Source organism: Ranitomeya imitator, chromosome 2 (assembly GCF_032444005.1).
Source record: "Ranitomeya imitator isolate aRanImi1 chromosome 2, aRanImi1.pri, whole genome shotgun sequence".
Lineage (NCBI taxonomy): Eukaryota > Metazoa > Chordata > Amphibia > Anura > Dendrobatidae > Ranitomeya > Ranitomeya imitator.
Window position 1 is genome coordinate 67,470,237 of NC_091283.1, and position 27,233 is coordinate 67,497,469.

The window sequence follows — 27,233 nt, forward strand, 5'->3', positions numbered from 1 at the left end:
GATCTAGCAGTTCTCTGAATGCTGAGCTCTGTATACACCCCCTACCCTGCACAGAGAAATCCATCAGTGGTGAGGGTGGGCTTATTCAGAGGACTACATTTCGGAAGGTTTACTAGTCCCTCTAGTGATAATTTTCTGCTGATAAAACAGTGATTTAAAAAAAAAAAAAAATACAGCAAGCAGCTCAGTAAGTGACATATTGCCGGAATCAGGGTCTCTGTCTCTAAATTAGGTGGCAAAATCCTTTCTTGACAGATTCCCTTTAAGAAAAAAACCTGTTTAGTTTCCATCCAGCCACCACTAGAGGGAAGTGAGGAGCTTCCAACAAACTGCCCATACATTGAACTCAATGGTAAGACTGTATAGAGTAACAAAGTTCAGCTCCCCCTGGTGGTGGCTGTAGGTAGCTATTTTTTTTTTTTTTATATATATAACCTAACATTTGTACACAGGTTTTAGAAAACTGTTAGAAAAAGAGTTCCAGATGTGATAAAGTTATATTACGGATAACCTGTGAGAAGGGTTAAAACCAAACACTGCCACCAACTCAGGTAAGGTAAAAAAAAATAGCATGACAGAAGTATTTTCAAAATAGCACATGCTATTTTCTACTGATTGGTAGTCATAGGGGTGGAGCCAATCCTCTGAAGAGTCATGCTGGCCAGTCCTCTTTGTGACTTGATTGACGCCGTGCTGGTACATGATTAAAAGCCATCACCAGCATTCAGTGCTGGCACAGTAAAGCAGGGCGTACGCTGCCCACATTATGTTACATTGGCCAGAATAGGAGACATCATTGCCAGCCTAAGACTATCACAGAGGACAGGATGATGGCAGAATAAAAGTGTAAACCCTCCTGGAAGAGCCCTCTCATCATTCCTAACAGCGTGGTGTTACGGAGGTGGGCATTTACGGCTTTCTTTCTCAGACTGATGGCATTGCAGGCAGACATCATTAGAGCCACGACCATTTCTGCAACGCACAATGGAGTCGCTGGGAAGGAGCGAGCAGCGGCCAGGACAGTTCTGACTCGCCTCTGATCTATCGGCTATACTAATCTATTCTTACATAACCCTTCCAGTGCGTAACGTCAGGCTATAGCTGCAGGGTAAGGCTACTTTCACACTAGCGTCGGAATCTCCCCGTCGCATTGCGTCGGGCAGAGATTCCGACGCTAGCGTTTGACGCACTGCACAACGGGTGCAGCGGATGCATTTCTCCGGCGCATCCGCTGCCCCATTGCGCGGTTGGAAAAAGCGGTCCGTCAGGAGCAAAAAACGTTACATGTAACGTTTTTTGCTCCCGGCGGTCCGCCACAACACGGCGCAACCGTCGCACGACGGTTGCGACGTGTGGCAAAGCGTCGCTAATGTTAATCTATGGGGCAAAAACGCATCCTGCAAACAACTTTGCAGGATGCGTTTTTTGCCATAAACGAGGCATTGCGAAGTCTGGCAAAAAACGCCAGTGTGAAAGTAGCCGAATATGTCACAGAAGGCCGGTTATAGTCCATGGCAATGCAAATACCTTAGAGGCAACCTCAGTTGTTACGTGGGACAGTATTGCCGGCAGGACTAAGCGGGAACCAGGTGTAGGATGAGTGTATACTGCCTGCGGAGCATTGATCATCGAGCACGGTAATATTCTTTACTACTGCAGGACACATGACCAAGGTAAATGACAGCGCCTCATCTAGGATACGCACATACCTGCAGAGTGGGTATGCTAGGGAGAGGACACCATTTATTTCAGCTGCTTGTCCAAAACCAGAAATTACCCAACGTAGTCAGTCTGCACAAGAAGGCGATAAAGGGGTCGTCCAGTGCTTTAATATTGGTGGCCTATCCTATCGACACCTCCGGTCAAATAGTTCATCAGTCGCGGAGATGAACAACACAGCGCCATCAACTGTATAGTGGCCGCGGTGGGGTACTGCACATCCACTGATGAATATAGACAGGCGAGGATGTGCAGTACCCGGCCTCTATAAAGATGACCCCATCCGGTAGTAGCCAGCATTGGGAAAAGCGGATTCGTAACGGTGCCAGGAACCAAGACCATCAGGAACTCTTTAAAAGGGTCGTCCAGCAGACAATTTAGATTTTTGGGAGAGTTAGTTGGCAAAGAACTTAGATCAGTTAAAAAAAAAAAAATAAAGTATCCACATCTCCCATCTGATGCTTATCCAATCCTTGCAAATCTCGACACCCAAAAAGTGACCTGCCTCCGCCAGTGACTGGTGAAAGCGAGGCCGGGGATCGCTTCTTTGATGGATTGATTTCTTGACTTTTGCATTGTCCATGTTACTAAACCTTGCCCGGCTCTGTGTCCATGAAATCACATCCACAGGCATTCACAGATGTGCAGTCAGTGGTATTTCACAAGTAAAAACACCAATAAAAACAGGTTGAGAAATTAAAAATATTAAAAAAAAAAACCCCTTCACCGTAATTGAGTATATTGAGTGAGGGGACAGTAGCTGTGCGCAGTTCACATGTCAGGGCTAACGTCACTCAGGACAAGTCTTGCCAGTACATCCACCACTGAGGCTTTAGGACGAGCCTGAAGAAGGTGCGTGCTCGTCATCCATGGCAGCTCACACTGATGAAAGCTGGGAAGTTCTCAATAAGGGAAGTTCTAAGAGTGCTTGTACGGTGACCCCAACTTTCACCAGTCCCCTCTCTTCTAAGATATGGTGGGGTAAACACAGCCGGTCCTGGAAGAGACGAGAGGAAGAGATGATTTACTACAAACCTGAGAACGTCCGCCACGTGTAGGTAGGAAGGGAACATATACAACTCACTTGTGGAACGCCCAGTTTCTTACATGCCTCCAGAAAGTTTTCTACATTACGCCTGCATTTTGCCATGCTGAGCTTAGGCTAGGAAAAAAAGAAAAAAAACCTGATATTTTTACACATCGGACAGAATTGGTGATTACACAGGAAATCCGGCACATTTATATAGTCATAATCCATCAACTTCTGGCTTAACCTCAACATGGTATTATCCAAACATCAGACAAGAACACTTTTGGTCTTGCGGTGACGCGTTATCCGTCCCACAAGACATTTCCGCAGCAGAAAGCGAGCAGCAATGCCGCACACTTTACCCTCTGCAGGAACCAAAAAAGGTGAAATCCGCAGCAATATCGGAAGCTTAAAGTTGCACCGGTCAAATTTACACTCTGGATTTTCTCAGTGACAAGTCAATGAGATTTCAGGAAAGGTCATGCATAATATTTACGGGTCCGCAGGTAGGAATATGCTCCGTAGAAGTGGACTCTTTAGAACATGCGCACGGGTTTAGATTTTGGTGCAGAAAAATCTACTGTGAATAGTCAATTGTTAGTGCTTTTGTTTGTTTTTTGTAAGCATTTTGATGAGTTTGTGTGCTTTTTTTAATTATTTTTTTTAAGTCATTTGAATTGGACAAAAAAAAAAAGCTGCAAAAACACCGAAATGACTGACAAGCTGCAAATTTTAAGAAATGCAATGATTGTTCAAATCCACAATGAAAAAGTAGGCAGAGTGTGCGGGGGACTGTCATTTCTCATATCAGATTTTAAATGTGGATAATGAAGAGGAGTGACATGTTAGGGATATTTGGCTTTCGGGCAAAATTAATGAAAAACGTAAAAAGTTCCCCCTCCTGTGTTATTTTATCATGCCAATCGGGCATTTAAGTAGCAGCACGCAGTGATGATTTCCTCATCTCAAACTATTTATTGAAACAAAAGCCAACAAATGTCAATGTCTCAATAACTTGTCATGTGGCCTTGCAGATCAATTACAGCTCGACAATGACATCTCCTGCTGGTCACACGTGGAGTTACTGTCTGCTGAGGCATGGCGTCCCACTCGGGCTGGCCACTGAAGTTCTGGGGTACAGAGGTACGAGCCTTTTAATCTTTATGTTAATGACTTCTTCCCGGCTCCGGGGTGTGCGCTGCCTGGAAGAAAGAAATCTCTGCCTCCTGTATTCATTATCATAGCACCACCGTCCTATGCACATCATAGAGCCATGCAGTTGTGGTGCTGGAATCTCGCACCTGCATCCTGCACTCGCGTAGTTATGGATACCTTTTCTGCCCTTGGGTGGCGGTAAAGGTACTAATGATGACTATGCAAGGAGGAAGGAAGTGGAGAGAGCACCTTATCGCCGGAGGTCACTGGAGCAGAAGTCGCAGTGGACGCCTGCGCAGAAGACACTGCCCACAGAAGGGTGGAGTGCAGGGCGCAGGCGCGAGATTCCGGAACAACTAAACATCACATTGCACTGTGACGTGCATGGGAGGGGGGTGCTATGATAATGAAGGCAGGAGGCAGAGTTATCTTCCAGGCACCGCATGTGGGGGTGACAGATTCTGTTTATTACAAATTCACCCCTCAAAATGTATTAGTCGACTAATGGATCAAACACCTGTAGTGAATTTTGCCATTAAGCTCCTTGTTAGAGAACAGCGAGATGCGCAAAAAGTTCTGAAACACTGAACAGTTGGACATGTGCCTCCAAAAGTTTAGAGGCGGTCACATTAAGTTCATCTGAAAAGGTTAGAGGGCGTTTTAGGTTCACTCTGAAATTTTGCCCGAAACCCAAACTTTGTGTGACTAGTGTACTTTATGAATGTTGAACGCACTCTAAACTACAATCCACGCTATATTCTGCGCTCGTTTCTGGCTTGAGATGATTATGTCCGGGGTACGCCAGGACACACAACCTACAGCCAGGAACCAGAATTGAACAGATCTATAAGATGGTACAAATCATGGCCAACAATTGGGAGTAACGAGGTTTTCTCCACAGCACCAACGCTGGATTCAATTATGGAGTTAAACAATTTAATGTGGTCGGTGGCAGACGGCCATTAGTATTTTTCAGTATTTCTGAAGGTTTGTTTCTATTTTTTGAAGACAGTGCCAATCTGGACATCCACTAAGGACATCCGCGAAACTAAATACAATTTCTGTATAAATAATTTAGAAATCGTCCCAGAGACTTCACAGTTGTTGGATTTCAGAATAAATTTACAGCTGTATCCCAAGAAACAATTGCCGTAAAAGAAATCTTAAAAGCATGACTTCATGAATGACATCTCCTCCCTACATTGTAAAACAATTAGATTTTATGATAAGACAATAAAAACGGTTTTGCATTTTCTTTTTCCTCATTTGCAGATTTATTCCCAGAGAAGGGATTGTCTTAGGATCTCTCTTGGGGAAAGTCACCCCTCTTTGCCCTATCTATATAAAAACATGTCTGTATCGATGATGATATCAGAATGGTTGCCATGGCGAAGATTATGTCATAATGATTGCCATGGCGACGATATCATAATAGGCTTCAATGGTGACTTATGTCATAATGGTTGCCATGGCGACAATGATGTCATAATAGGTTGTAATGGTGATGGTTATGTCATAATAGTTGCCATCGTGACGATGAGGATGTCATAATGGGTTGCATTGGCGACGATGAGGTCATAATAGGTTGCCATGGGGAAGATGATGTCATAATGGGTACATGGGCTCGGAACTGTGGGATGGAGGATTTATGATTGGTATATGGGCACGGGACTATGGGATGGAGGATAATCATTACAATTTGTTATAACTAACCACAGTTAGTTACTATGCCCGGGCAACGCCGGGCTCTTCAGCTAGTTCAAAATAAAACCAAACCATATGTAAAAAAAAAAAAAAAAAAAAAAATACACATTTGGTATCGCTGCATTCAGAATTGCACAATCAAAATATAAAAAGGATAAATATGATCAGTAAACTGTGTAGCCAGAAAAAAAAATAAAGCCAGAATTACATTTTTTGGTCGCCGCAACATAGCAATAGAATTAAAGAGGCGATTAAACATTGTATCTACACCTAATAAGTAACAAAAACGTCAGCTCGGTACGCAAAAAATACACCCTCAACCAGCCCCAGAGTCATTTTTTTATTTATTTATTTTTAAACAAACTTTGGATTTTTTTTCACCACTTAAAACAGGATTTTTGGTTGCTTACCGTAAAATCTGTTTCTCGGAGCCTTCATTGGGGGACACAGGAACCATGGGTGTATGCTGCTGCCACTAGGAGGCTGACACTATGCAAATAAAAAAGTTAGCTCCTCCTCTGCAGTATACACCCTACCGACAGGAAGTAGGATATTCAGTTAGTGAGAAAGCAGTAGGAGAAGCAACGTGTAAAAGAGGAATAATAATAATAATAAACTTTATTTACATAGCGCCAACAAATTCTACGGCGCTCCATAGACAGTTTCAAACACTCGAAGAGTATTCAAAGAACTCAAACGTAAACAGTAAACAGAGCTGTTCAACTTGGGAGGGTGCTGTGTCCCCCAATGAAGGCTCCGAGAAACAGATTTTACGGTAAGCAACCAAAAATCCTGTTTTCTCTATCGCCTTTCATTGGGGGACACAGGAACCATGGGACGTCCCAAAGCAGTCCCTGGGGTGGGAAAAACAGACTTCCATCAGGTCCGAGGACTCACCACTGCCGCCTGCAGGATCCTTCTGCCCAGGCTGGAGTCCGCCGTAGTTCGGCGAAACGTGTGGATGGAAGACCAGGTGCCGCTTGCAAAGCCGTCAGCGATAACCCTGTGACGTACCGCACTGGAAGCGCCGACTGCCCGGGTAGAGTGAGCCTTTATCTCAGGAGGGGGCACTCTTGTTCTTGACCCGGTAAAGCTTCCAAAATTGCCGATCTGATAGAGCGAGCAATAGTCGCCATTGCCGATCTGATAGAGCGAGCAATAGTCGCCTTGGAAGTCGGCAGGCCTCTACGCACGCCATCAGGGATGGCAAAAAGAGAATCCATCTTTCGGAAAGCGGCTGTGCTAGCCAGGGAGATCCTCACTGCCCTGACGAGGCCCAGCCTGTTCAACGATCACTCCAGAGGATGAATCGGAGCTGGACAAAAGGAAAGGTATAACGATGTCCTCGTTGAGGTGGAAAGATGAAAACCACCTCGAGAAAGGAAGGAAGGCAGAGGCCTGGGACCACCTTGTCCTGGTTTAAAATCAAAAAAGGAGGTCGGCAAGAAGCGGCCGCCAACTCAAAAACGCGGCGGATCAAAAAGATGGACCTGAGAAAAGCCACCTTCCGAGATAGAACTGACAGGGAAAACTCCCTGAGAGGCTCAAAGGGGGGAACCCCTAAGCACAACCAATCCAACCTTTAAATCCCATGAATCCACAGAGGCCCTGTACGGAGGGACAGCGTGGGCTACTCCTTGAAGGGAGGTCTTAACCTGTGGCTGAGAAGATAACGTCTTCTGAAAGGGAAGAAGAGCGCAGGAACCTGGTCCTTTAGGGAACTAAGAGTGAAGCCCGAATCCAGCCCTGCCTCAAGGAAAACCAAATGGAAGGCAGGGAAAAAGGACATAGGTGAAAAGTGGTTGGACTCGCATCAACGAAAGTAAGCCTTCCAGGTACGATAGTAGATCCTGGAAGAAGACAAAGGCTTCCCAGCCTGGATTATAGAGTGACTCATCTGGGCCGAAAGGCCGGACGCTCTTAGAACTGTGGAGTCCACAGCCACGCCGTTAAACTGAGCGACCGATAATTCGGGTGGCAGATCGGACCCCGAGACAGCAGATCGGGTCCGCCCGGAAGACACCAGGGGTGTCCGCGGAAGATTGGCGATGTCTGCAAACTAAGACCTCCTGGGCCAATCCGGGACGATCAGAATGACCGGCACCCATCCAGCCTTGATCTTTTTCGACAGCTTGGAGAGCAAGGGAAGGCGTGGGAACCGATAGGGGAGCCCGAACTGCGACCGAGGAATGGCCAGAGAGACAACACCACTGAGAGGATCACAGGACCCTAGGCCGACCCGAGGGACCTCCTGTTCAATGGGGACGCCATGAGGTCCACCTCTGGAGTCCCCCATCGAAGAGCAATCCGATAGGAAACCTCCTGAAGTACCATTCCCCTGCCGCGAGGCCCTCGCGGCCGAGGAAGTCGGCGGCCTAAATGTCCACGCCGGGGACATGCACAGCGGAGCTCACCAGGACCGTTGCCTCTGTCCAAAGGAGGGTCCTGGAATCTCGGCCGAGGCCAGCGAACGCCGAGTCCACCCCTGGTGGTAGACATATGCACTGCTGTGTCATTGTCTGTCTGGATTCGAATTGGCAGGCTGCTGAGAATCCTTACCCAGTGAAGGAAAGACAGAAAAGATGATCCGGGACTCGAGGACATTGATCGGCAAAGGAGGCTCCTGCACCGACCAACAACCCTGAAAGAACAGGAGACAAAGCCCCGCGCCTCCGCGAGCGGACGGGCGTCCGTCGTCACCACCTGCCAGGGAACTGGAAGGAAGGATATGCTGTGAAGGATCTACTCTGGGATAAGAGAAGTGACCTCGGCCACCAGTCGAGGAACCATTTGACCTGGGAGAAAGCCGGATCGGACGATGCAGGGAGAAGACAGACCTGTACCCTGCGATAAAATAGCCTGCTGAAGAAGTCTTGAAAGAAACGGGCGAAGGGCAAACTGCTTCCGATGTTGCAACCAAACCTCCTTAGGGCCGAGAACCCTGGAGCAAGCGAACTTCCTGACAAAGGAGGGATATCCTGTCCTCGGGAAGGAAGACTCTGGTCCGACAAGTGTCGAAGAACATGCCCAGAGATACGAGACGCTGAACAAGACGGAACTTCTTCCTGTTGATGAGCCACCCGCAACGGTTAGAATGTCGGAAAAGATGGATAGACTTTCGGGAGCCTGAAACCGAAATTCCTGAGCCTCCATGAAAGTGATTACTGAACGAGGGAATATCATCCTGAAGTGCCTCCGACGAAACTTCCTGTACAGCAAATGGAGATCCGGACTGGGACGAACCTTGCTGTCCTCTGTCAGTACAGAAAGATTCGAAGAGAAGCCTGTGAACCGATGAACCATTCCTGTTCTGGGACGGGAACGTTTACCCCAGATTTAAGGAGGGAAACAATGGCTGTAAAGAAACCCGGGACTAGAGCGGGGTCTCTTGGAGGTTGGGATTTGAAGAAAACGATCCCAGGACCGTGAAATGAAGATTTTGTATCTAGAGGATACAAGTGCCCTGGCCCATGCGCCCTCTACTGAGGAGACCCAGACGTCCCTGAGGAACAGCAGACGGTTGCCCGGTCTGAGAAACGGGCTGGGGTCTAGTCGTGGGTCATGCCTAGGTGGAACTTCCAGTCCTGGACCTGGAGAATCCACCTTAGGAGTAGCAGGCACGCCAGAAAAGAGTGAGTCGAAGAATACCTTCTTCCATCTAACGTGCCAGTGGCCTCTGCTGTTGCGAAGAGGAATCTGATGCCGCAAAACTACGAAAAAGGTCAAAAAGACCGAAGTAGCCGCCTAAGGGGAAGTAGGCGAGGTCTGGAGAAGGGGACTGGTGCCGCCAGTGTCGTCCTTAATAAATTTGGTCCAGCTTGGAACCGAAAAGGACGTGAACCCTGAAAAGGCAGGCTCGTAAGGGACTTCTTTGATGACTCTTGAGCCAAACAGTGCGACAGCTGGCAACAACATTACTGGACGCCTGTGCGGCAGAAGACGCGACGTCCAGGACACAAATTATTCCCCGGCGTGAGAAATCTGGGAGGCAAGTTCCGCCAGCCGACCTGATGGAGCTCCAGCTTGAATGCCCCAACGGAGTTGTTTAGCCCCTCGGATACAGACTTCGAAACCCAAGTGGAAGCCCAAGCTGGGCATTGGGATGATTCGGCAGTTTTGAGAGCCGACTTCACGAAGGATTCCATGATCCTATCGATGGAATCTTTCAGAGCCGCCCACCGGACAGCGTAAGGACTGTGTTGGTGGCAAGTTTAGCAGCCGACGGATCCACAGGGGGAGAGGTCGTTCTCTAACGCCTCTCATTCCGGTTGGCAATGAGATCCGGAGGAAAGAGATATGAGACTCCAAGACGCTTGTCTCTTTGAGAACGTCTGGTCGAATTCGCTCTTTCTCTGGACAGAAGCTCCTTGAATTCAGGATGAGGAGCAAATACCTTGGGAGGTAGAATGGACCGTCTAAACGAAACCGCCTGATCTGCGGGTTTCGTAGAGGAATCTTTGATGCCACAGGTCTGATTGGTCGCTCCAATGAGGCTTTGAACCATATCCCTCATGTTAGCGATTTGGTTCGAATCTGGCCCCAAATTATCCTCCGAAGGCGTATCAGAGAAAGCCTCGCCTGACTCAGGGGAGGAGAATCGGGAGGACGCCGACTGCAGAGGAGGACCGAGTGTCGAGATGGAGCGAGAAGAGGACTCAGACTGGCATTCCTGTCTGGACCTTTTTCAGCTAGCCTTGGAGGGCTCGGACGGAGCTTTCAGCGACCCGGTGGCTACTGCGGGGGTCTGCAGGGGTAACCGATCCAGCACGGACACCAGGGTTGAGACACCCATGTTAGATTGGCCACCGATTGAGACGGAGAGGAGGCCCAGCCTGGGACTGGGGAATCACTCTCGGGCGGATCGGCCGGGGGATCCTGGGCGGTGGGCACAATCGGGTTGCTGCAGGAGTAGGAAAACGAGAATGGCCCCCTTTTTTGCCCGAGTGGATAGAGGGCAGGGGGGGGTGGGGGCAGAGGGGAGTGTCAGTCTGCAGAGCAGAGCTACTCACGGTAGACGAAAAACGGGATCCGGAGGACGCTGTTCGGCTTGATAGGATGGGCCTCCGGTAAGAAGTCGTCTTTTAGGCAGGAGGGTGATATGAGCTCCTGCCGCAAATTGGACCGATCTGCGGATGTGACCGCGGTATGGGCTCCTGAGATGTGGTGACGGATGTCTGTCATGGAGGAGAGGTGCATGTAAAGGAGTCCCAAGATGGCGCCAGTGGGCGGAGAGAAGGCGGGCCGCAGTGAAAATGTCGGGCGGGAGAAAAGCCTGCCCGATGAGAGAAGAAAGGGGGCGGAGTCCGGCACCGGAAGTAGGCCCAGGCAGAAGCCGGGGCCTAAATTAGCGATCGGTGCCGGCATGGAAGGACCGCAGCGGTGAACAGTGCGTCGCAGAAAGCGATAGGTGAGCGGCCGCCTACAGCGGCGGGAGTAGCGCAGCCGCCGGTCCAAAGCGGTGAGGCGGTCTGGCAAGCCGACACGCTGAGGGAGGATGCGCGGCGCTGTAAGCGGCCAGAGGGACGCAGCTGCAGGGGGCCCGATTAGCGATGCGGCGGCCGCGCTGAAAAGAAATGAACAGCCGCATACAGCGGCCGGAGCAGGGGAGCCACTGAGGGCCGCGCTGAAGCTGGGGCTGGATAGAGGGCAGGGGGGGGAAGCCTGCAGGACCCGAGGCGGGAATGTCCCCCCCTGAGCACGGCCACGCAGATAGCGTGCCCGGACAAGAAGCGGCGCAGTGTTCCGTAAAGGCAGCCGCGCCGGAACAGGGGACAGGGAGGCCGTATCCACGGAAGTGGCGCGGCTGAAAAGAGATGCGATTCGAATCAGAAAACCCCTAAATAGGAACCCCCTTTTTAGGATCCAGGGAAGCCACAGGGTGGGGAGGGAAAATACTCACCTAAACATCCCCCGCCGGTACTAACCTGGAAGGAATGAGACGTCCACGGAGCTGATGGACGTCCTCGTCTCCTCCGACCGACAGGCTCTGGTGGGCGAGTGGGTGGGGGACGGAGCCAGGACCTGACTTCTAAGCACGCTTGTGTGCTAGGATCTTGGTCCTGGTGAGGGATCTATGAGGATACGGGGTGGCAGTACACGCCGTACTCATAGTCCGTATTGTGGGACTACAGGTGTGACTGTTCACCCTGTATCCCTCCGGAAAACCTGAAAGAAAACGACGCACATTGAGGTAAATAAGGGTCTAATGAAAGACCCGTGTCCACCTCCTACTGACACTAAGCTAAACTGAATATCCTACTTCCTGTCGGTAGGGTGTATACTGCAGAGGAGGAGCTAACTTTTTTATTTGCATAGTGTCAGCCTCCTAGTGGCAGCAGCATACACCCATGGTTCCTGTGTCCCCCAATGAAAGGCGATAGAGAAATAAAAACAAAAACCTACACATATTTGGTACCTACAAACTCAGGATGACCTGGAGAATTATAATATCATAATGGCAGGTCAGTTTTAGCATTTACTGAACATGGTTAAAAAAACCATTTTTTTTTTGCAATTTCACAGCACTTGGGACTTTTTTCTCCCCGTTCCCCAGTAGATTTTATGGTAACATCAATGGTGTTGTTCAAATGTAAAATTTGTCCTGCCAAAAATAAGCGCTCACATGACCATATTGATGGAAAAATAAATAAGATATGGCTCTGGGAAAAAGGGGAGCAAAAATAATAAAAAAAAAAAGAAAAAGGGAAAATGGTCTGGGGTGAAGGGATTAGTAAGGGGTAAATTGTAACTGTGTTTCTACAAGCATTTTTACAAATTTCAGATGATGAAAATTCCTCTTTAACCCCTTCATGACCTTGGGATTTTTCATTTTTCCGTGTTCGTTTTTCACTCCCCTCCTTCCCAGAGCGATAACTTTTTTATTTTTCCGTCAATATAGCCATGTGAGGGCTTATTTTTTGCGGGATGAGTTGTACTTTTGAACGACATTATTGGTTTTAGCATGTCGTGTACTAGAAAACGGGAAAAAAATTCCAAGTGCGGTGAAATTGCAAAAAAAGTGCAATCCCACACTTGTTTTTTGTTTGGCTTTTTTGCTAGGTTCACTAAATGCTAAAACTGACCTGCCATTATGAGTCTCCAGGTCAGTACGAGTTCATAGACACTTAACATGACTAGGTTATTTTTTATCTAAGTGGTGAAAAAAAATTCCAAACTTTGCTAAAAAAAAAAAAAAAAAAAAAAAAAATGGCGCCATTTTCCGATAGTCGTAGCGTCTCTATTTTTCGTGATCTGGGGTCGGTTGAGGGCTTAATTTTTGTGTGCCGAGATGACGTTTTTAATGATAGCATTTCGGTGCAGATACGTTCTTTTGATCACCCGTTATTGCATTTTAATGCAATGTCGCGGCGACCTAAAAACGTAATTCTGGCGTTTCAAATTTTTTATCGCTACGCCGTTTAGCGATCAGGTTAATGCTTTTTTTAATTGATAGATCGGGCGATTCTGAGCGCGGCGATACCAAATATGTGTAGATTTGATTTTTTTTTTATTGATTTATTTTGATAGGGGCGATTTAAACTTTTATATTTTTTTAAATTTTTTTCACATTTTTTTTTAACTTTTTTACTTTTGCAATGCTTCAATAGCCTCCATGGGAGGCTAGAAGCAGGCACAACTCGATTGGCTCTGCTACATAGCAGCGATCTGCTGATCGCTGTTATGTAGCAGAAATGGAGGTGTGCTGTGAGCGCCGACCACAGGGTGGCGCTCACAGCCACCGGTGATCAGTAACAATAGAGGTCTCTAGGACCTCTATGGTTACCATCCTGACGCATCGCCGACCCCCGATCATGTGACGGGGGTCGGCGATGAGGTCATTTCCGGCCGCCTGGCCGGAAGCGGTAGTTAAATGCCGCTGTCTGTGTTTGACAGCGGCATTTAACTAGTTAATAGGTGCGGGCAGATCGCGATTCTGCCCGCGCCTATTACGGGCACATGTCAGCTGTTCAAAACAGCTGACATGTCCCGGCTTTGATGCGGGCTCACCGCCGGAGCCCTGCATCAAAGCAGGGGAGCCGACATCGGACGTACTATCCCGTCCGAGGTCAGAAAGGGGTTAATTATGATGATCGTAGTGATAAAATGAAAAGCACAGTGTTCAGGATTTTATGGATGGCGGAGAACGGACTCTTACTTCTGACAGTCCATCCCTGTAGGTGGGACAGGAGGCAGGATTATCACACACAGTCCTTGGGGTCCGTGCACATAACAGTCAATTGTGGACACATTCACCGTGGCAAGTGACAAAAGGGGGCTCTGCTATGTCACCATTTATACTGACTGATAGGAGGGGAACTAAGCCTTATGGCGCTTCCTTAGTTCTAAGTCTTAGGTCTAAAACAACCAGCACTGAGACAGTAAGTGGTTCCTGCCCACATAATAACGTGGATGTATGTGTACAGGTAGGTGCTCTCTTTTATGGTCCCTGCAATCAAAGACCAAGAATAAAAGAGTCAAGCTCATCAAATGAAAATTTTCAAGAAAAGTATTCTAAAAAATGGCCTAACCATTCCCGGAAACAGAAAAAGCCTGAGAACAACTTCTGCTGAATGTAGTAGAAGAAAAAGAATCTGTCACGTAAGAAAAGATTTATCCAGAATCCTACATGACCCGATGACACCGGTGCCGGCCATGATGAGACACTGGACGTGCTGCGTTACATACAGGAACTCATATCTGCCGTTAGAGGAAGGAAGGAAGGAAGGAAGAAAAGAGGCCGAAGGGTCCTAACTGTGCCACACCGTACCGACACTACCGGACCCAGCTATAAATGATAGGAGAATCACCAGCGATAACACAGGGAGGACGGATGGCAGGGGACAAAGGAAGCATCTCACTTATTTATCATTTCTAATACCCTTTGTTTAATCATTTCTCGCATTTTTTTTTTCTCTTTGCATTTTTTCTCTCTTTTAAGATTTGTGTTTGCAGTCATGGAATAAAAACATTCTTGTTGAGTCCAACTGAAACAGCATCCTACAAGGTGAATGGGATAGGATCATTCAGGTCAAAGGGTATTTTTTAGACTGTGGAAAGACGCAAAAATGCTCTCATCACATGCCACAAATAAACTGCAAAAAAAGAAACAAAGTGGCACAAATGTAGAAACGAATCAGAACCAAAATACCAGAGATGATTTTGCTTTTCTTAGTGCATGTGATCAGTGATTAATAAGGAATTGACAATCATCATAACAACGCGAGTCCTTACCACTGCTGGTGATGGAACGTGAATACTTGCAACTGAACGCGGTCGTATATGATTGGCAAGATGGCACAATACTACGCCGTCCATGAGGGCTCCTCCAATGTCTTCTGGCAGGATGACCTTCAGTCTGGACTCCAGATTCTGTGGAAATAATGCAATTCTATAAATGGAGGTCCGTGACCTGCCGGTATCTATGTATATGGGGGACGGAGAGAGCGCAAACTCGTACTAACACTTACCAAGAACCAGTTGTTGTTGTACAGAAAGAACGGTTTGTAGCATTAACGTGGCGAAAATTCACACAGATATGGTTTACCAATATATATTAAAAAAAAAAAAAAAAAAAAAAAAAATCAAGAAGAGGTTTGCTATACCCTTAGCTGTAAAAATGCAAAATTAATGCAAATAGTAATTCATTACACTGGCTGCAGCTTTGCAGCGCTGGAGTCCTGGGTTCTAATCCCACCAAGGACCTTTTGGAAGGGGTTTGTATGTTCTCCCCCATGTTTGCACAAGTTTCCTCCCAAACTCCACAGACATACTGATAGGGAATTTAGATTTTGAGCCCCAATGGGGACAGTGATAATGTCTGTAAAGAGCTGTGGGATTAATGGTGCTCTATAAGTGAGCATAATAAATAATGTACTTGCAATGTTTGCTTCCTGCTGTAATTATGTCCTGTACATTGAGCCCATGCTTCGCTTCCTAAAAAAAAAAAAAAAATCACATCCTTGATATGTCAGTGACAAATCAAACTGGATTATCTAGTGTCAGTGATCTAGTGAGGAGGATGGGGGGGGATCTGTTCAAATAAATAATGGGTGTCTTAGGGTACGTTTACCGATACATCACCAATCAGAAAACTTTTACTGATCGGCGGTCATTTAAAAAAAGTCCGTTCACACAGGCAGGCCAAAGTGAACCATAGTTTTCGGCGCTGCTACCATAATTTTGGGTAGTAAGTGCCATTAACACACCGAGAGTGAAGATGTTTTGTGCGGCACCTGATGATGGAGCGTTTTGCTTGCTCATCGGGTGATCAGCAGCCCGTTTATATGGAAACCATAGTGAAACAAGGCAGAGTCATGATTATCTGGCAGTGTAAATGCCCCTTTAGGGATCAGACATTTCACACCCATCTTGTGACAAGGTGATTAAAGTCCACTAGGGCTCCAAAGGGAATATGTCAGTAGGATCAACCCTCCTAATCCACCTATATGGGCACGGAGGTCATAGGACGTTGGATAAAATGATACCTTGATATCCGTGATCAGATGTCTTATTCCAGAGAAATCCACATTTTTCTTATATGTAAATCAGAAGCAACAGCCTTAATATCTCAATGTAAGTCTATGATGGACAGGACAAGGCTCTCAGACTCACACAAAGGCAAACACTGGAGCGACCGGCAGGTCACAACCTGCTGGAGACCGACAAGAGTGGCGCTGATAGAAGAAGACGGCAGCGGGTAAGTATGAGACTAGGAGGCCGGGAACTTAAATTAGAAGCACCACTCCAGCGCTGCAATAAGAAAAAATACTCACCGGCGTGGGGCTTTAAAGGGAACCTGTCAACAGAAAAAATTATATTAACCTGCAGATTAAAACCATATCTGCAGGTTAATACCATTTTTTTTTCTGATGACAGGTTCCCTTTAAGTAATACATGGAGCTAGGATTCTTGGTCGAATGACAGGACATTTAGCAATTTAAACACACGCAGTGTTACTTTTATCATTACTGGGCTGCCTAAATATTTCTTGCATCCTTTTCTGCAAAACATAAAGCCTTTCTTTTAATTCGGTTATTTACTTTTGTAGTGTAAACGTTCTAATAAGAATAATATATATTTTTATTTTATTGTTTTCTAGGTTTTTCTTGAACAGTACGGGAGAGTTTTACTGTGTTTTCTTGAGAATAAACGTTTGGTTCCAGGAAATTATAGAAGGAAGGAATATGGAAAAAAAAGGTTTGTGCTTCATGACTATTTAAACAATGAGACAGAGCTCTGAGAATAAACAGTGGTGACGGAGTAAAACTTACTAACGAGTTACTTTCCTAGCCGCTAGGGATGCCTATAAAATCGAGAACGCCTGGGTCGTGATGGAAATAATTAAAAATTGGCCAAAGCAGCAGAAGAGCCAGGGAGGGCGACCAAGGGTCAGGCCATGACAGCGGTCGCAGCTGTATCAGATTGTGAGAATTGCCGGCAACACGTGTGTTACATGACAGCGCCCTTCAGCCTGTCGCAGTCAGAATACATGGCGGCCCCAGGTCAGACGTGGCGTGACAATAGACCATTAACCATTTATCAGTGTGTGACATACAATTGGCATCTGTCTTTCTAAACTGGACTATGTGATCTCCTATTATTACAATGTGCAACTGTCCTCATTTATTAAAGGGAACCCGTCACCCCCAAAATCGCAGGTGAGGTAAGCCCACCGTCATCTGGGGCTTATCTACAGCATTCTGTAATGCTGTATATAAGCCCCCGATGTTACCTGAAAGAGGAGAAAAAGAGGTTAGATTATACTCACCCTGGGGCGGTCCCGCTGCGGTCCGATCAAATGGGCCTCTCAGGTCCGCTCCGGTGCCTCCTATTTCATTCCATGACGTCCTCTTCTGGTCTTCACGCCGCAGCTCCGGCGCAGGCGTACTTTGTCTGCCTTGTTGAGGGCAGAGCAAAGTACTGCAGTGCGCAGGCACCGGAAAGGTCAGAGAGGCCCAGCGCCTGCGCACTGCAGTACTTTGCTCTGCCCTCAACAGGGCAGATAAAGTACGCCTGCGCCGGAGCCGCAGCGTGAAGACAAGAAAAGGACGTCATGGAATGAAGATGGGAGGCCCCGGACCTGAGATGCCCACCGCAGCGGGACCGCCCCTGGGTGAGTATAATCTAACCTCTTTTTCTCCTCTTTCAGGTTACATCGGGGGCTTATCTACAGCATTACAGAATGCTGTAGATAAGCATCTGATGACGGTGAGCTTACCTCACCCGCGATTTTGGGGGTGACAGGTTCCCTTTAAGACACAGGAAAAAAAAGCAGCAAAAAAAAAAAAAAAAACGTTGTCATGCTCAGGGAGAGCAGACATGTCTGTGCATTACCAAGACAGCCCACTCAAGTAATACCTAGCCTTGCTGCCAGTTTTTCCATTAGATTACAGCTGATGGTCACAGCAGTGGTAAGTCTAAGGGTATGTGCACACGTTCTGGATTTTTTCACGTTTTTTCGGCAGTTTTCCGCGGCAAAAACGCTTAAAAACCGCATCCCATCATTTTGAATGCATTCTGCAATTTTTGTGCACATGCTGCGTATTTTTCCGCAATAAAAACGCATTGCGGAAAAATACGCGGCATGTTCATTAATTTTGGGGATTTTTCGTGGATTTCCCGCTATTTAATGCATTGGAAAGCTCTGGAAAAAAAGCAAAAAATCCACGTGAAAACAGCAAGTAAAACGTGAGGAAAAACGCATGGGGATTTTAGGCAGAAAATCTCTGGTTTTGTTCAGGAAATTTCTGCATAAAATCCTGATGTGTGCACATAGCCTTATAGTCAACTGGCTGATGGAGGATACTTTGGGAAAAAAAAAAAAGCATGCTATTTTTCAGAGCTAAAAACAGGCATAGATAGAGAAGCAACAGATTTTTCTTTATAAATTTTTCTTTTCAGATGCACTGTTGATTTTGACCCAAAAAATTCTACAAGTATCAATTGTTAGATCAGCACCAATCACAGTACGAGGACCCCCACCAATTGATTAAACGAGGGACTTCGGTTTCCCCATCTCCCATGGCAGAAAGACTACATACAGTAGAAGCTGCGTGGAGCGATCGGTCGCACCCCTTCAACTCCATTTATTTTCTAAAGGACACATTGCGCGCCATTTTTGTCAGAGCCATACACTTCATATCTAGTAGCAGGGCGTATTTGTACAGGCAGCTCCATTCTTCTTCTTACTGCAGTCTTGCTGCCACGGGAGAACAAGAAACAGAAGTCTGGAAATCAGGCGAAGAATGGTGGAGGTAGAAACTTTTTGGTTGTCCTGTTTTGCGGAATCCTCCTGACACATGGCGCACACTCCCATTAGACTATGGTATTTTGGCGTTTTCTACTCCTGAAGTGGCAGCTTAGCCCCCCAGGCTCACATACATTTCGCAGCTGCTTTATCTGCTCCCTTTCTTCTCTTAGATGTTCCATTTTTCTTCGCATTGTGAAACCTGGATCTAATGACCCGCCTTCTTGACGAGAAGAGCGACTAAAAGCTGAAATAAAAAGGAACAAATGTCATATGAAGCTGTGATATGTGTATTTTAATATGCAAAAAAAAAAAAAACACAACTCAAAAATATCAAACAACTGAAAGGGGTTATCCTACAAAAGGAAAAAAATGTATCACCTATTCTCAAAAACATAACAAATGTACAATTATTGGGCCCCAGAAGAACGCTGGTACTAAGCCCACCACGGCTCCTCACCGCATAGACAAAGCAGCGGAGCACAGGCACATTCCTGGCTATTAAATCATCAGGATGTTAAAATTAAAGAATGGCCATAATTGTGCTATTATACTGATTTAATAGATACCTGTAGGGAAGAAAACGACAAGTTAAAGACTTTCCTAAAATATCCTTTCCAAGCCTTGTGGCGGGACTGTGGGAAGGTCTTCGGCTCTGCCGCGCCCCTTCTGTGTTTGAGTCTTTTTGTTTTTACATGTTGGCGCTAGCTCTGCCCCTGCCGTGCTTCAATGATGGTCTTCATCAAGATGAACGTGTGAAAGCCCCACCCACGACAAGGGTGGCGTTAGCGCGAATTCTAAAAAAAAGGAGGCTGGTACAAATGCAGAGGGGCTGCGGCAGAGCCGAAAACCCGCCACACAGTCCCGCCCCAATGCACAAAAAGGATATTCGAAACTTCTAAAGTGCATTAAACGAGAACCAGGAGACGGACTTCTTCCCTACAGGTATCTATTAAATCAGTAAGAGCGCCATTATGGCCATACCTTTATTTTAAACACAATTATGATGACAGTTCTCTAAGGAGCCAACAGAAACAGCCACACACCGCAGTCAAACACTACAAAATGAGGCAGGGCACATGTGTCACCTCCAAAGCATTCACTGCCACTCCTATCTGTGGTCAGGCATTGAAAACAGTGAAAACTAACCAAGGGTGGAGACCTGGAAATCAGAGAACATGCTCTTCTCCCATTTGTGTACACGTCCCATAAGGTCCAGTTGTCAGGATTTCCTTCGTATTGCACAAGTGGGAAAACCTGTAGCAATTTCTGAAACCTTGATAATTCCATTGCCTGTGCAATATTAGGGCAATCCTGGTGCATATCAATGGTTCGGACAGCAGGAATCAGGCACCCGGTTCACCTTAATTGGCTATGGACAACTTTGCATCGTTTAATTGTTCATTTGCTTCTTAATTGTAAACAGAGGACTTGTCCATTACACCCCAAAAAATGTTGTTAAATACCTTTTAAGAATCCTCGAGGTTCCCAGATTCTGCTGTGTTTTTTCCACACATTGTGCGGCTTTGCGCCACTGCAGAAATTTGCGCACTATGTGAAATCTCTGCCTATAGTGCAACTGTGAGTTCCTTCATAGTCTTCTCTGGGGGCGGTTGTTTTCACAAGCTCGTCAGCATCTGAAACTGTTCGATCAACGTGCGAGGAAGGGGTGTAGGCGCCTGCCCCAAGAGAAGACTCTGAACACACACCACTTGCACTACGAGAAGAGATTTCATATATTGCACTCAAGTAGCAACAAATGTGAATAGAATATATCTCTGCAATAAAGCAAAGCAGCAAAAGACAGAAAAAGAATGTCAGAATCAAGGGAGCTCGGTTTATTACAAGGTATTTAACGCAAAATTGAAAGAAAAATGCTCTTGGTCGAACCTTTAGGCCATGTGCACACGCTGCGGATTCCGTTGCGGAATTTTCAGCAGCGGATTTGATTAAATCCGCAGTGCAAAAAGTACTGCGGATTTATCGCGGTTTTTTTGTGCGGTTTCCACTGCGGTTTTAGACACCTGCGGATTTTTAATATGGAGCAGGTGCCAAACCGATGCGGATTCCGCACAAAGAATGGACATGCTGCGGAAAATAAACCGCAGCGTTTCCGCGCGTTTTTTTCCGCAGCATGTGCACAGCAGCTTTTGTTTTCCATAGGTTAACATTGTACTGTACACCATATGGAAAACTGCTGCGAATCCGCAGCGTCAAAACCGCTGCAGATCTGCAGCAAAAAACGCAATGTGTGCACATACCCTGATGCGTTTGAGAAAATATCAGAATTTGAGAAAAAGGTTTATATCCTTAAACTAGTTATTGCATGTTGTACTAATTAATTTATAAATAAAATTTTCACAGGTCTACTTTAAGGCTATGTGCACACATCCGGAATTGCCGTGGAAATTTCCGCGGCAATTCTGGAACTCCCTGTTGCGGGATAAAGGCATGCGGCATTGGCATGCGTTTTCCCGCTAAACACTAGCGTTTTACAAGCATAATTAGCTTGCAGAATGCTAGCGTTTTCCAAGCGATCTGTAGCATTCCCAATAATGCCAAGCGGCAATGACCCCAGATGACGTAGCATCACGCAAGACTGCTACGTCATCACAGGTCATTGCCGCAAAGCATTACTGGGAACGCGGGCATTTTACAGGTATATGGTTCCCCGGGCCTGAAGGAGAGTCTCCTCTCCTCCACCCTGGGTATCAACCGCACATGATCCGCTTACTTCCCGCATGGTGAGCATAGCCACATGCGGAAAGCAAGCGGATCAATGCATTCCTATGTGTGCGGAATTCCCGCGATTCCCCAAATTAATGAAGATTCTGCGCTTTTATCGGAATGTGATTCCGCTGTGGAAAAAAAAACGCAACATGTGCAGGTTTTTTTTTTTCACGGTTTTATCTAGTTTTTATAGCAAAAAACAAAAAAACAAAAAAAAAAAACGTGAACATTTCTGAATGTGTGCACATAGCCTAAATCAGCATGACTTTCGAAACTTTTTTGTTGAGAAATTTCTGGAACAACGTTTATAACCCTTCCAAGTTCCCATTTTTCCCTCAAAATTTACATAACTTTTTTCTTTTTTTTTTTTTTTAGAGATTACATCACTTCTTAAGTTACTTTGAAGAAACACAATTCAGAAAGGTAAGAAGGTGGATCCAGGGAACTTCCGTCCGGTAAGTCTGACATTAGTAGTGTGCAAAGTTTTCGAATGCAGTATATGAGAGAACCTGCAGAGAATAATACAATAACTGACAACCGGCATGGAGTCATGAAACATGGGTTGTGTCTAACCAACAGATTGGGTTACAATGACAAGGCCGGTACAAATCTGGATGTAGGTAATGCGGCTGATGTGGTTTATCTGGACTTTGAAAAGGCATTTGATACTGTTCCATATAACAACCTTATACTGAAGGACTGGGGGAATCTATATGAAGATGAGTAACAAAGTGACTAAATGACAGCAAGAGAGTTGTCAAATGTTACGTTCTCTAAATGGGATATAGTCATCAGTGGGGACCGCAGGGATCTGCGCTGGGAGCAGTGGGGACCGCAGGGATCTGCGCTGGGAGCAGTGGGGACCGCAGGGATCTGCGCTGGGAGCAGTGGGGACCGCAGGGATCTGCGCTGGGAGCAGTGGGGACCGCAGGGATCTGCGCCGGGAGCAGTGGGGACCGCAGGGATCTGCGCTGGGAGCAGTGGGGACCGCAGGGATCTGCGCTGGGAGCAGTGGGGACCGCAGGGATCTGCGCTGGGAGCAGTGGGGACCGCAGGGATCTGCGCTGGGAGCAGTGGGGACCGCAGGGATCTGCGCCGGGAGCAGTGGGGACCGCAGGGATCTGCGCTGGGAGCAGTGGGGACCGCAGGGATCTGCGCCGGGAGCAGTGGGGACCGCAGGGATCTGCGCCGGGAGCAGTGGGGACCGCAGGGATCTGCGCCGGGAGCAGTGGGGACCGCAGGGATCTGCGCCGGGAGCAGTGGGGACCGCAGGGATCTGCGCTGGGACAGATTCTTTTTAACCTCTTTCTCAATGACATTGGGGATGGGATTGAGAGTAAAGTGTCAGTCTTTGCCGACGACACCAAACAATTTAGGCAGACGCGCTCTTTAACCAGGTACATTACTGGCCAAGAATAACTGGCTTTCAACCAGTTTAAAAAAGAAGCTCCATGAAAAGCTCTTGCTTACCAGATCTTGGCTTCAATCCAAACGGCGTTGGCGAGTTACTATGCGACCTTTCACAATCCTATCATTCAATGAACACAACATATAAAAATAAATAAAGTCACAATTTAGGATTGAAAAAAATATATTAAAAAAGTTTTAACTCTTAGTTACAAGCTACATTACGGCAACACCTGGTAAGGATTTAACTTATGACTAGTGATGAACGAATGAGCTCGAATTAGGTGTCATCTGAGCATGCTCATGTGCAGATTGTCTTCAGTGTGCTTGTATACCATGTTCGAGTCGCAGTGGCTGTTTGACAGGCAATCTCTGCATTTGTTGTAGCTGTCGAACAGCCGCAAGACATGCAGTCACGGTGATTCGAACATATATTGTTGGCGTGCTCGAATGCTATTAGTACATGAGCATGCTCAGATAACACCTTATCGGAGCATGCTCGCTCATCACTACTTCTGACCAAATACAAGAGGATTCGTTTTTTTCTATCGGCTGATTATCGCAGGACCTGCATCCCTAAACTCTGATGATTAGCAGCATCTCATCAGTCATTAAAAAGCCATTTTAGAACTTCAAGTCCAGCCATTTAAAAAGGATACATCACTTGCTCAGTTACACCCCTGGTAAAAATCCTGACCTCTCCCGACTGCGCCGCTTTTTTCAATTTGCGCCGTGTTACTCCACTGCAGAGATATTGCACTCCAAAATCAACAAAAGAGAAAGTGATCAATATGTACGATAACACGATATCAGGCTGCGCTGCCGTAATGGAGAATCCTCAGGACCAAGGTGAGTTGACTGGTTTTTATTTTCACAATGCTTTTCAAATGTGAATACAGGCAATCTCTGTGTTACTTCTTCAGAGTCTTCTCTAGGGGCGGGCCTTTTCACCCCTTCCTTCCAAATGCTACCAATCACAGTTCGGCAGCTCATCTATCAGTCTGTCGTTGCAGAGCTGTGATTGGCAGCGTCTGAGATGGAGGGGTGAAAAAGCACGCCCCCCCAGAGAAGATTCTGAAGAAATTCTTAGTTGGCCTGCAGAGCAGAGATTTCACATTGTGCGCAACAAGTGATAAGATCTCTGCAATGGAGCGACGCTGTACAAAATGGTAAAGGGTGAAAGAATGGGGGGAACTCAAGGATTTTTACAAGGTACTCAACTCATTTTTTTCTTTTAGCAAATGACGGGTCCACTTTAGTAAGGAAGCTACACGCTAATCTCAAGCCTTGCCCAAAGAATCTATAATAGATGTGCCCCTACAGCTTTACAGAATGCCCGCATGTCTACTATTACTTGCTTTCTAAGCAATCCTTGGTACACAGACAACGATTATGAAGAGCAGCTAACAGGCAAGGCAGATGAAGATGAGGTTTCTCTGCTAGACCGATTAATTCCATTTTGGCTGGGATCTATGTCTACAACAGCACAACAGACTACAAAAGCTGAATCCACTGTCATTCTACCCTCTGTATAAGTAGTAGTTCAGTACCGTGTGCTTGATTCTGCTAAACCTCTGCCGTCACATTGTCTTAACATGCAAGCTCCGATCAACAGAGCATGCACGCTTATTGCCATTGCCGACTATCGAGGACGCCATGGCAAACGCACTATGAATGAGAATGAAGAAGGGGTTGGGGGGGGGACTGACCGCACTAGCACGTCGGGTTGTAGCAAAGAGACAATGCAAATCGTAAATAAACTGCATTAACAAAGCGCTGGTATTATTGAAAATGACAAAGGCGACCATGCGACATAACAGACTGAATAGAAAATCAAAAGGAAAGAAAGCACAAGATGTACCTCTGATGAGACAGGAGATGAGGGTGACACATTTGCACTATCACTGTTTTGCTAAAAATGAAATGAGAAAAAAAAAAAAAAAAAGTTAAAATGAAATAATTCTGTATACAAACCTTACAGGTAGAAACCCCTGATTTCATACGGACTTGTATCTAGCCATCAGTTCAGGTAACATTTCAGAATAGGCTGCTGTGTGGATACATGAGGATTAACACCATCTCCGGACATTATACGATTTCTCCTACATTTCTTCACAAGTTGAGACAATCCCCATTTTTAAAAGAAAACTGTACTTTCGACAAACTTTGCATAAATCAGTAGTACGGGCGTCGATAAGAAACTTTGTAATGCATCTTATCAGAGAAGCCATGTTCTTTCTTCATTTATCAGACCCTTCTTCCCTCCCTCCTGAACTCGTCCACGGTGAAATAGTAGCTCAAGTCCTCCTTGCTCAGAGGAGATGGACTACAGGTGTGATGTGACACAGCCCACTATCCTCTATGGAGAACGGAGGGATGAGGAGTGAGGAGCAAACAGAAAAAAAAAAACACATTGTGCAGAGCTTTGTAATAAGTGTTTAACCTCACAGCAGAGCTGGATACAGATCAAGACACCTCAGCTCTGCTGTAGAACGTCCCCTATCTGTGCTGTGCTCTCTATGGGAGGAATCACTGCAGCTCATCTCCTGCCCCCCAAGCAAACAGTGGAATGGAAGTCACAGATCGAGAAAACTGGGGAGAATACAGGACAGAAGTCACATGATGGCCAGAACCATTGTAATCCCTCATGTATACACACTGGACAGATTATTCTGAAAAGTTTCTTGAAAAGTAGCGTTACCCTTTAAGTCTGAACTATTGGGTGGTGATCGCTAGGAGATCTTCCATATTATATATGCAGATTAACGCTATATTTGCAGGTAAATAACGTTTTCGGAGGAGTCAGGTTCCTTTTAAAAACGGTTTAAAGACCATTTAAAGAAATGGTTGCATATTCAGTTTGAGACCACTTAAAAAGGCCTCCTTAAAGAGGTTGTCCGGTCGAAAATTAAAAAGGTCTGCAGTCACTGTAGACTTTTGAATCCCCCCTTCCCCAGTGCACGCGCTGCAAGGATTCACCGGTGTCTGAGCAGGGAACGCCAGTGAAAAATGCTACATGCATACTCCTGGGCAGAAGCCATTTATGCATATCACATACGGCAGGGGTCCCCAACTCCAGTCCTCAAGGCCCACCAACAGGTCATGTTTTCAGGATTTCCTTTGCATTGCACAGGTGATGCAATTATTACCTGGGCAAGACTAAGGAAATCCTGAAAACATGACATGTTGGTGGGCCTTGAGGACTGGAGTTGGGGACCCCTGACATACGGCACTGCTGTTCCTGACTCAGAAATCAGCGAATCCTTGCAGCGCACAGTGTGTTCGCTGGTGGGAGTCACAAGTCTGCAGACACACAGTGACTGCAAGCTTTTCATTATAGACCAGACAGCCCCTTTAAATCTGAAGTTAAATGGGGATCCTGACACTCAAACCCCCACCGTGTAGGAAGAGACGGCATGCACTAGCGATAACACGAGGTGGATACCCTGATTTACACAGATATTAGTCTGGGCGTAACCTTTAAAAACACAATAGAGAAATGTCTGTGTATTAAAAGGAAAAGCAAGTATAGAAGAAGCAATGGATTAAGTGATCGAGCACATGCATTTCATGTGGATCTAGTGCGAAAATCAGAACAGGCAGAATATGGAGGAAAAAAAAAAAGACCGTCCTTGGCGTCTCACCTCATCATTGTCATTTCCGGTTGAACACTTTCGAGAAGATTTGTACTGTGGAAAAAAAAAAAAATAAATGACAGAATTAGATATATTGTTCAAAAGGTCAGAGACGTGGTTGTTATAAGATACATAAACTTAGAGATGTTTTGTGAATAATACTGCATTGTCTATTCACACATTCCATTCTCAAAATTGACAAGAGGATGTTTTTTTCCTGAATAAAAATGTTTTCTGATGTCTATGCCCATTAATTTTCAATTTTAGATTAATCTCCCAAAACAGTGTTTGTGGGAATTTTGTGTGTTCCAAATTTTAAATGTATTTTTTCGAAACATTACCTTTAATGGGTGGCCCAAGCTTGGGGTTCAAGTCTGCAGTCATTCCATGTGACTGCAAACTAGTGTAATCTCACAGTGCACGCTGTCAGGATTCTTCGGTATCGGCAGCGGGTGGGCGCGTAACCACAAGTATGCGATTTGCATATACGGTCATGTGCCAACTAGACGTGCAGGACCTTGCTCAATACAGGGGAGCTGAGAGGGGACGGACATTTCTAGCTGCAATCCTGAGAATCCTGACAGCGGTTCTGTGCACGCTGCGAGCA

The 27,233-nt window shown here is 46.2% G+C and overlaps 1 protein-coding gene across 4 annotated transcripts in view; it reads right to left on the reverse strand.

Moving 5' to 3' along the window:
* Nucleotides 1–424: 424 nt before the first annotated feature.
* LRCH2 (leucine rich repeats and calponin homology domain containing 2) overlaps nucleotides 425–27,233 on the reverse strand; it is a 106,289-nt gene continuing 79,480 nt past the window's right edge. For 2 of the 4 annotated variants that reach the window (XM_069746906.1, XM_069746908.1), the window contains 7 exons: nucleotides 26,636–26,680; nucleotides 24,853–24,903; nucleotides 23,055–23,112; nucleotides 18,989–19,101; nucleotides 14,840–14,977; nucleotides 2,804–2,881; nucleotides 425–2,716 (listed from right to left, as the gene is read on the reverse strand). In XM_069746906.1, the coding sequence (XP_069603007.1) occupies nucleotides 2,597–2,716; nucleotides 2,804–2,881; nucleotides 14,840–14,977; nucleotides 18,989–19,101; nucleotides 23,055–23,112; nucleotides 24,853–24,903; nucleotides 26,636–26,680 (603 nt within the window). In that variant the 3' untranslated portion in view covers nucleotides 425–2,596. The remainder of the gene's footprint in view (nucleotides 2,717–2,803; nucleotides 2,882–14,839; nucleotides 14,978–18,988; nucleotides 19,102–23,054; nucleotides 23,113–24,852; nucleotides 24,904–26,635; nucleotides 26,681–27,233) is intronic. The other 2 variants (XM_069746909.1, XM_069746907.1) reach the window with 1 other exon arrangement.